Source organism: Limulus polyphemus, unplaced genomic scaffold (assembly GCF_000517525.1).
Source record: "Limulus polyphemus unplaced genomic scaffold, Limulus_polyphemus-2.1.2 Scaffold363, whole genome shotgun sequence".
NCBI lineage: Eukaryota > Metazoa > Arthropoda > Merostomata > Xiphosura > Limulidae > Limulus > Limulus polyphemus.
Window position 1 is genome coordinate 478,366 of NW_013665973.1, and position 11,290 is coordinate 489,655.

General features: G+C 33.5%; 1 protein-coding gene across 1 annotated transcript in view; it reads left to right on the forward strand.

The window, feature by feature from the left end:
• The window catches only part of LOC106457704 (importin-5-like), an 83,116-nt gene that overhangs the window by 31,874 nt on the left and 39,952 nt on the right, over nucleotides 1-11,290 (forward strand). Inside the window, exons 10-13 of the mRNA XM_013917151.2 lie at nucleotides 1,601-1,707; nucleotides 4,455-4,579; nucleotides 6,035-6,124; nucleotides 6,649-6,822. Coding sequence (XP_013772605.1) covers nucleotides 1,601-1,707; nucleotides 4,455-4,579; nucleotides 6,035-6,124; nucleotides 6,649-6,822 — 496 coding nt within the window. The remainder of the gene's footprint in view (nucleotides 1-1,600; nucleotides 1,708-4,454; nucleotides 4,580-6,034; nucleotides 6,125-6,648; nucleotides 6,823-11,290) is intronic.

An 11,290-nucleotide genomic window follows, 5' to 3' on the forward strand; every position in this document is an offset into this window, starting at 1 on the left:
AGGTAAAAATTATTAGATTTTTTTTGTATGTAATAAATATTAACTTTTGCTATATGCTTTAGTAAATTTTTGTTTGAAAGAAAATTAGGAATTCAAACTTAACTAAAATGAAAGCAGTTGTGAAGCTGTTGTTTAGATTTTGACTCTCTATGATATAGTTATGTTTGAGCTAGTGATTTATTAATGAGCAATTTCACCATTTTATGTGATTTAATACTTGGATATAAAACTACTGTGTAAGTGATTTTCCAAATTTTTTAGATATTACAATTTAACAATTTTCAAAAAATGTAGGGATGGCTAATCTCAGTCCTTCAAAAACATTGCAAACAAGATAGTAAGGATGGCATTTGCATCATTCCTACATAATAGCCCAGGAACATGTTGCAGTGGAATGTTAACAGACAAACATAGGATAAATTAAACCCAATTGTGATTGAATAGTTATATATATTGCTATATGTTAATTCTTTCTTGTCTCTTCTATTATGGAGGGATGATACAAATGCCATCCCTACTATCTTGTTTGCATTGCTTTTGAAAGATTTATATTAGCCATCCCTACATTTACTTCTTTTTTTCAAATGTTTATTCTTTACTTGTTTGCTTGTTTTTTTTTAATGCAGTGTTTCAGTAGACATAGGAAGGTAGTATTTATAACCAAGTTCTAAATACAATGAGGTTCCAACTGTAATATTTATTGGTTATCTATTATTGGATGATAATTCCTGTTTCATCCCGTACATAAGCATTTTAAAGAAACTTCTTAAGAAAGCTAACTTCAAGGGGTAATGATAACATTAATTATACTATAATTATTTTTTTTAAATTACTAATAGTTAATAATTCTGATAAAGGCAGATACACTGTTTAAAACTATGTAACCTCAGTGAAATTAGTTAACATCATTGTTTTGGTTTTTGATTATCATGTAATAAAATGAAGCAGAAGAAAGAACAACAAGAAATTCAAAATTTTGCTATGATATTTACAGACATTCCCTGAATTTGTGACTCAGTCATTACATGGATATTGTTATAAAAGGAAACACTGTATAGTATTCTGAAGTTCTGATGACCGATTGAGGAGGTATTTAAAATACCATTTCAATGAACATCCCTACATAGGCAGTGCTACTGCCTGCCTGAAATATTTGAAAATTGTGTTTAGATTTATTGCTGAACTAGTAAAAAGAAAATTTACAATGAACGTCAGGACTTCATCTGCAGGTTCATTGTCTTTTTCACTGTCCTGTCTGCACATCTCATTTCACTTGTAATATCACAGATCCTGGAAATATTTTGTTACTTTGGTCGTGGGTCATCATAGGAATAAGTAGAAGAATATTTCCAGATGTCAAATAATAGGTTTTAAAGTATTTTTCGTACTGCAATAGAATATGTATTGTTACTTGATATTCTTTGGGAGATTTTTTGATTAGTATAAATGATGCCTTTTATGACAGTTCTTGATGCATATTGACTACATTTTCCATTTCAAGCATATTCAAATAATGTATGTAGTGGGTTAGTTGCTTTCATTTTGTTATAGTATTTGTACTTTTTATATTTTTAACATAAGTCATTCAATTTTCAAACAGTAACCCAGTAGTTGGAGAGACAGGATTGGATAGGCTTGCTTGCGCTTTAGGAGGAAAAGTGATGTTGCCAATAGTTATTAACATTCTCCCAGCCATGTTAAGTAGTGGTAAGCTGTCCTTTATTTAATTAATATTCTTCCAGCTATACATTCAAACAGTATTTTTGTACTCTACTGTGTTCTCTATTAGTAATGATTACCTTGATGTCTTTGAACAGTGCTTTTTGTTAATAATTCATTCATTTGTTGCTCTTCATTAGTCTTTATTCACATAATATTCTTCCATCCATGCTAGCATATTGGCTTCACTCATTGCTTTGTATTAAATCTGTCTTCACACCATGCTCTTCATTAGTCTTCACATGATACTCTTTGCTTGGTGCTTTCATTAGTGTTTCTTCAGTTGGTTCTCTTTGAATCATACTGTTCAAGAGTTTTTTGTTTCTTTTCATTTATTACTCTTTCACCTGTACTCCTCATTAGATTGAATATGTTCTAGTTTCTTCTCATTAGTCTTCAGTTGTCAATGTTCTTCCAGCTTCGTACCTCAATAGTTTTAATTTGTTTGTTACTCTTCTAACTGTGCTTGTCATTAGTCTTCAGTTGATGGTGCTTTTCCAGCCATGTACTTCATTAAATTTCATTTGCTTAGTACTCTTCAAGCTGTGCTACTCATTTGCTTAATGCTTTCCTGTCGTATTTCTCCAGCTGTTCTTCCCATTAACACTCTCAATTTGGGCTCGGTCGATTTGACCAACCATGTGACCTTTTTTGTACTCGTTTTAAAGTGTTTATAGATTTCATACTTATAGCTCTCAATATAGTGTGTATGTCTTCACAACAATTTGGCAGTCTTTCAGTTAATATTACAAGTCTTCCACATACAAAAAGTCATATTTCTTAGTGAAGTATTTTTAATAAAATAAAGATTTGTCCATGAATATATTGAGTATTTGTTTTGAATAGTCTGTGTTCAAAGTAATTTTCATGTTAAAATTAAAAATACTTTTCCTTTGTGTAATCCCTAAAACCTCCTAAATGCATTTCAAACGTTTTTTTCAGTTAAACTATAGTTTATCTGTTATTTTCTGTACCCTATTTCAAAACAGGATCAGTCAATTTGACTGACCTCGTAACCACCAAGAAATATCGAAATAAACCTAAATTAACCTTTTTTTTCTTTCTAAAATGACTTCAAATTGTAATATGAGACTACATTCGTTTATCCTAAGTAGCTCTAAGTTTGTAACATTATACATCTATTTATGATTACATTTTATTATTTTGTTGCCCTTTGAACCACGTCTCATTATTTTCCGTACCATAAAAAGTTGTAAATCACTCGGAGAACATGCAGGTCACACTACGCTATCAAATTACATTAATCACGAGCTGCTCGCGTGCGTGCCTCGTGAACCATTTTAAATATATTATTATTACTTATTTTAATTAATCTAGTCTTAAATAACTTAGAATGATCTAGATTTCTAGATTTTAGTTACTTTTATGATAACAACTAAGAATAAATATGAAGAACAAGAAATAAAATACTTAACTAATCTTTTTCTTGCTCTCTGGTTTCGAAGAGAGTTAACCCTAACTTTTTATATCAATAATAGTAATGCATTTAATAATTTTTTAATTAAATAATGCACCAAAGAATATAAACTAATAGCATGCAAAAAATAGACAAATTCACTTTCATCTCAATTTTTCTGGTTTTCTAACAAAAGCCATTACAAATTCATCCAAGCTAGTTGTTAACTTTCCCATGGGAACAAATCTTGTACTGTGAGTGATATTAATGCTTTCCTATTGAGAAGACAATGTTATGCAATATGTCATTTGATATATGAAAACCTTGACTTTCTACTGGTTATAGGTAATATATAATAAAATGTAAGAGAAAACTATCAGGGAATTGAGAAATGATGTAACAGGTGGGTGTGACAGGATTTTCTATTCGATAGCTATGTAACCAAACAAAATTGAAGACTATATAAATTATGGTTTGTCTCATCAATAACGATTTTATACAGAGTATTTTACATTTAATTTCATACATTTTTAAGGGGTGGTGATAAAATAGGGATGATGACATGCTAAGTTAAAATGTGTTATGTGGGTCACGCTGGTGGAAATTCAGGATTTTTTTAAATATTGCCTTGTAGAATTAAGAACTTAAAACTTGTATATTAATAAAATATGGATTATTAGCTAAGATTCTATGATATTCTAATTGGTATAACATAAACAAAAAGTAGTTTAATAATTTTGAATGTAAGACACTAAAACCTTGTGTCATGCTCAGTAAGGGATTCCTGGAGCGATAGTGTTAATCATCATTTGTTTAGTGTTCCTTATCAATGTACATTTGCCTGGTGCTCTTGCAGTTGTGATTCTAATTAATCTTCTTTTACTGTTTTTTTTTTTCTACCCGTGATCTTAAATAATTTTCATTTGCTTGGAGCTATTCCAGCCATGCTCCTCATTAGATTTCATTTGTTGAATGCATTCCATCCATGCTATACATTAGTCTTTATTCACTTGGTGCTTTTCTAGTTGTTCTGGGTGTTACTTCTTGTCACTCAGTGCTTCTTATTAATTATTTTTTGTGTTCTTCCATTTGTGCTCCTCATTAGGTTCACTTTCTTTGTTGCTCCAGCTGTGTTCCTCATAATTAACTCTTACAACATTGAGTAGATATGTCATTTTTTTAGATTTACTTAAAGTCTAAAGAATTTTGTAAGAAGATAACTTTAAAGCAACAATAATTAGCTCAAGATTAAAAATGCTTAGATGTAGAGCTAATTCTAACAATTAAAAGATAAGCAATCTTATAATTTTTGGTGCAGCTGATTGGAAACACCGCCATGCAGGACTAATGGCAGTATCAGCTATTGGTGAGGGTTGCCATAGGCAGATGGAAGCAACTCTACCACAGTTAGTTGATGGAATTCTTCCTTACCTTCAAGATCCTGTAGGTCCAGTATTTTGTAGAATTCATCTTAAGTAACTTAATGTATAAATGTACTTTATTTCTAACACATTTTTCTATTTATGTTGTATAAAATGTTTAATGAAAAAAGTCCTTTTGTCTAGTTTGCTTTTTAAATCTGTTGTCGTCATTGTTGTAAAACATGAGCTTAGTGGAGTAATGGTAGATTTAATTTGTGTAGTTTTATGTTCTATAATATGACAAATGTAATGAAATAACATTAAATCTGTTTTTAAAATTTATTGATTTTTGTGGTGTATATTATGACAATATGAAATAGTAAACTCAGTTTAACTTGTTTTGTTATTTTATTTTTTATATAATGTGACAAGTCTTGTGAAAGAGTACTCAGTGATTTGATTATATATATTTGCTTTATGCCTCATATTGTCTTATAGAATTTTACTTTAATTTGTGTATTGACAGCTATTTATGAAAAATGGTAACCACTTGAATGACAATTACTGCTTAAAAATTTGTAGAAAGCCATCACTTGTTCTCTTTGATTTTCACATTCAATTTTTTTACACTTGGCTGCAGTTTAAATTGGGATCTTCCAATTTAGTTTACTGAAATAATGGCTGTCATAATGCATGTAAAATTCAGTATGCATCAGTTTGCTTTAGAATAGGAAAAAACCAAAAACAGGAAAAGTGAAGATTCATAGATGAATGTACATAATATTTTGTATCTACCTTTTAAAACACTCCATCTGTAAAGGATTGGGCAGTAATTTTCCCTAGTGGAAATTGATCTTTTGTATAAGTATTGCTTGTATTTCATCATTTAACCACTTTTACTTAACTGGTCTAATTTTTGCAATTATAAACTTGTATGAAGTATCTGTCAAAGTATTTTATGCAATGGTTAGTTTGTATGTTAACTGGTCTGTAACTTTGATCATTGGAACATGAATTAATGTTGAAAAAATTCCATTGTTTACTGCTCATCTTAGCAGTGAAAAATTTGAATATTTAGTGCCTCAGAATGTCCTAGAATGCACCAGAGAGCATAAAGACCCTGGAAGGATGGTTTCTGGACCTTCTGAGCTCTGTGGTGTGGGATCTAGGATCAGCCAAAAGTTTCTGTTTTCATTCCTTTATGGTATTGCACTATTAATGGTCAGGAATTTGTCATAAACCAATTATGTTGCCAATGATGCCATGGGTTGCATATGCAAATCATTTTTATGATCTGCAGTTAATCCTCCATATCTCCTTCTGGAAGGTAGATGACTACCTATTTATAGTTTTCCATGAATGTATAATAAATTCATAGTTTGATTATATTAAATATTTTAGAATTATCCCATCTGCTTTAACCTTCAGTTTCTTTCATTTTATCTACAGTATTGATAATGATCATTCATTTCTTTGTATTTTATGAATCCATTTCTTTTTGTGAGTATAATTAACTTTTGTTTTTCTACACTTGAAGAATCCTAGGGTTCAATATGCAGCTTGTAATGCTTTAGGACAAATGTCTACTGATTTTGCACCAACATTTGAAAAAAAATTCCATGATAAAGTAAGTATAAAACTGAATTTCATACTCTGTGGATTTAAACAGTTTGCAAATACAAACTCTTATATAAAGTAAATTATCAGGTTATATGAAGAATTGTTAAATACTCCTTTTGCCTTGTGAATGATTGAAATTTTTGAAGGTGTATATCATATTAGGAACTCCAGTAGGATTAATTATTTTTTCAGAATCTTATTCAGAGCTGTATTAGAGCTTCATGTACAACTTGCTATTGTACTCATTTTATTTTTTATATTATTTATTCAGTTTTGTGAAGACTTTTACCAAAATTTAATGCATGTTTTCATAAAAACATATCTAGAATTTTAGTGTTGTCAACATTATTAAGACTTGAACCCAGTATTACGTTGTTGTTAACCATATAAAGAGTTAGATTATTTTTATATGTTTCTCATTCTTCTACAGTAGTAGTTTGAACTTTTGTAAAATATTAATGTAATTTTGCTTTTTAAACTAATGGAACACCAGGCTAATTTAAAAGGTCTTTGTGTATTCAATCCTTTCAGGTTCTACCTGGGCTATTAATGCTTCTTGAAAATCCAGCTTATCCTAGAGTTCAGGCCCATGCTGGGGCCGCCTTAGTGAATTTCTTTGAAGACTGTCCAAAGTCTGTTTTAACACCGTACCTTGATAAAATTATCAATAGTTTAGAGGCTGTATTGAGTTCCAAATTTAAAGAGGTAGGTTTTAAAAAAAAAGATTAAAGCTTGGTGAAATTTTGAAAACAGTTTTATAGTATGAGCTTTTTACACTTGAAAAGTCTGTTGTTGTGTGGAAACGCTTCATTCCTCAATCATATCTTTTCCTAACACAGTTTTGGATTATGAAAATGTAGAAATTATAAGAGTAATATGTGATCAAGAGATTTAAAAAAGTTAAGTAAAAACTAGATATTTGTGTGAAATATATAGCATTAATTTGTTATCTAACTTAAGAAAGAATATGCAAAAACTTTATAGTGACAAAATGCATATGTGATAGTTGTGATTTCAAAGACTACCTGGGAATCTTTGCAGACATCTCAAGCCTTAATCCTGAGACTATAACTTGCCCCTAACACATAAATGCAATCTTCCTTTCTTGTTTGCCTCAGATTTGCATGGCACTAACCTTAAACTAACTCCCACCTAAATTTGTGTGTTTAACATGAACTGCACTGGTGCATGATGATGTCATCGTATGACAAAAGTCCTCTACCAACAGGAGGGCGACACAACCTCTATGCACTTGCACTCGTAATAACATCATTCTTTTCCCCAACACTGTATGGCACGCATGTTTAAATTTTGTCTGGCTTCAATTTGATGAGATTTGCATTCATTAATGAAACTTTGATTTTCATTATACTTGAATTCTCAAGTGAAGGTGACTTCAATTTTGTCCTGTGCAAGTGATGTGACTCTACACAGGCCCCATCTCTACTATGGTTTCAAGGGGATCTTTGACTAAAGATGACATCACAGCCATTGTGCAGCATGTTGTGTAGTTCATCATGCAATTTGGACCTTCTGTTCCTGTCCATTCTTCTGATGTTCCTTCCCTTAATTTTTAATTTGAACAGGAGGAAAGAGAATTTGATTGCCTGTTCTCTCATACTGGATTTACATTGGGTACCTCCCTACTAGTTGAGGAAAGTCCTCAGCTGTCAACACTGTTTCAGTACTTCATTTCTCAGATATGTTCCTTTCTTTATCTTTCACCAGTACTTTATGATTCTTCATGTTTTTTGTTCTACAACCCTGATCCTTAAGACTATTTAGTTTACTCCCTCTGCCTGCCATCAGGGCAGTTGCACATCTCGTTGGCAACTATCCTGTCAGTTTGGGTCCTGTAAGCACCCATCTGTCTTGGTTTGCCAACCTTTGGTCAAAGTTTTCTTTCAACAGATAGGGGTCTTCACTGACAATCTGTTTTGCCACTTCACTGTTTGTCAGTCATGTTCCCATTTACTGCTTGTACTGGTCATCACTTGGTCATGATCCACTCCAACAATTCTACGTTTTTTTTTTTTTTTCATTTTTACATCAACCGTCAAGGGGACACCTGTTCCAGGACCATTTGCTTTTGGGAATTGGGCCTACTCTTCTGAGCCCGTTCACGTTGGGCTTGTTGTGTCGCCAAGAGCTATGAACCTGTTGGTGGACTGCCTGTTTTGGCTGGACTGTATTCTACCAACAGAGTGGTTTCTACATCCTTAGGTTTTTCATTACATTTGTTCTTGGTTGGGTATGCCTCTCATAGGTGCCTTTACCACCCCTCTGAACTTTCTCTTTCTTCTGGTCTCCAGTTCCTTATACTTTAGCTCTGGCTGTCGATGCTGTCAGCTAGGACTGATCTCATAATTTTCTATATTCTTGCTTTGATACACTGTCCATTGCATGTTGAGCTGGCCTAACTGTTTGTGTAGTATTTTATTTGTCTCATTCATGTTGCCCTTCAACTTTGTTTGTAAATGATTTGTCTGTTGCCATTTGTCCATTCCCCATTCCTTTCTTTCCAGTCATCCTACTATTAACCATTTTTCTGCCCATTTTACTTGGTTGTTCAATCATGGTGTGTTGGTCTTCACCATTGCTGGTTATTGGGTGGTATTATCCACTACATTTCATCTTTCTTGATACCACAGGGTGTTTTTTTCCCCTGTACTCTTCACTCTTTTCTGCTCCTTCCTTCTTCACCAACTCCCATGTCTGACTGGGATTTGAATGTAATTTTGCACACTCTCACGTGTGACCTGTTTCAGCCATTGGCTTCTTGCTCTTTATACAATCTTTCTTTCAAGACTTATTTCCTCCTACTTCTTGCCAGTGGTTGCCATCATTTGGACATTTATGCTATTGATTATTCTTGTACTCTCTTCTATAGCACTTGTATTTTCCTCTATCTGGACAGGTCTTTTATTCCAAAGACCTCTGCTGATCAGGTAGCTGACCACACTTTTTCTCCTATATCCCTTCCTTTTTTATATCATCTTTATGATTGTTCAGACTCTGATTGACTACTGTCTTGTTTGGGCTGTTCAGTTTTACTAATGACATCTCCCTTTTGGGGTCCCCGTCATCATCTGTTTATGCCCTGGGACCTCTCCCCTTCTACACTTACTGGATGGGTCTGCTAACTTCTCCAATTGATATATACTTTCCTGAATGTGGATGCTTACAGGCTGTCTCAGATTTTTTCCCAAAACATTTGTCACCTGACTCATTCTCTTGTTTCCCATTTTTGCTAGCCTTTTAGGTGAAATCTTCCAGGCAGGCATGTGGATGATTTCCCACAGTTTAGTTTCTCATTATCTCTATTATTTGGCTTCTTCTGGATTTTGACTTCCACCATTCACCATTCTTTGACTGACCCACTATCTTTGAGATAGGTATGTGTATTTATTCTTTCTCTCCTCTTTCTTTTCATTATTTAGGGTCCCACCAGGTGGCTGGTATTGCTTCCCAGGGTATGCTTATTTCCAAAAAAATCTGCATGGTGCCAGGATAATGAAAAGTGCTCAAACTACACACTCTGGCTCTACCAGTGCCCACTGCAAAATGGGGTGTTCTGCAAGACCACTTAAGGTATCTTTGTGGTATACATATTTACTGCAGTTGTACAATTCAAATCTTACCAATTCCACAGACTGTCATGGAAAAAGCCAGCACCAGGGAAGTGTGCTCATTTCTTTTGCTCGCACTGTCTCTAGAAAAAACTTTTCTGGCTGGTGGTCTGATGGGGATCCTGATTCTTCTCCAGGTCTTCACAGTGTGAGTTCCCACTCCTTTTTTTCAAATGGAGTATGGAAGACCCTTGCCACTTACCAGTTCCTTGTGCTGGGATGGTGGATCTTGGAAAATCCTCTCCATTTGGTATTAGTGCAGTACGGTAAGAAGTGAGGCAGTGGTGACATTGTCTGTGTGGTGTGGATCAACCATTAGAAACATAAAATAAACATAATGTGCCCTCCTTCTGCAGTCAAAGCCTGTTCAGTAGAGTTCAGTAGCACCCACTCTACAGTATGATCAGGTCCTAACCACACTACAAATATTGGCTTTTCAGACCTTTTGTGTGCAAGTGCTCGGATGTTCATGTCCTCATTGCACCTGTTCCTGTCACTTTGGAACTCATTTTCTTTTCTTCCCTTACATTTTTGGGCTAAAAGTATATTCTAGTTGAGATGAGATGTGGTCTCTCAAGGCTGTGCCCCTATTGAGCTCTTGCCATCAGGTGTCGCACTCCATGGCTTCCCTTTGGATGCATTCTGATAGGAGCTCATCTAGGTAAATTTTTTCACTGGCCCCTCGACAGTTTCAACATGGGATTTTAGCATTTCTGTATGTGGAGTTGAGTTATTGTCTCAGAAGTTAACATTTTCCTAATCTGAAAATGTATTTCTGCCACTATTCTTTACACACATTCCCACATGTTCTCCTCACTTCCGGTGCATATTTTTTTTGTCTTGCTTTGTCAAAGAATTATATTATCACTATTGCAAGTGCTTAGGGGGAGTTACTATGCATGAAGGTTGTGTTGCCCTCCTATTGGTGGAGGGCTTTTGTCACATGATGGAATCATCATGCACTAACACATTTCACATTAAACATATAGATGTAGGTAGGAGTTACTTCAAGACCAGTGGCATGTGAATCTCGTAAGCAGATGTGCGAGGAAGATAGCATTTCTGTGCGTGGAGATATCAATTGGAAATACATTTTCAGATTAGGAAAATGTTAACTTTTGACTGATCTGCTATAAATTCATAGTTTTGAACACATGTTTAGTAAGTTCATAAGATGTTTTTATTTCTTTTTTATTCCCTGTATGCTGTTGTGTGTGTATGTATGTATGGATAAGTTTCTCTAAGTAAGCTGAGACAACAAAACTTACTTGATCTTTTATTTTGATAAAAAATACACATAAATATAAGCTTACTTACTCCAGTACAATACAATTTCTCATGAAACGTTTGCTGGCAGATTTTCAGTTTCTGGGCACATATTCAGATGAAACGTTGAAACCTATTACCTTGAACAGAAAGAATTTTTCTCAAAAATTAGCTGAATGATAATTATATTATTTTAAGCACTAAGTCTTTTGCTTTTTGGAGTTTTGTAACACAATTTTGTTTTGGAATTGTGTTTATTATACTTAGCATTTAAATAT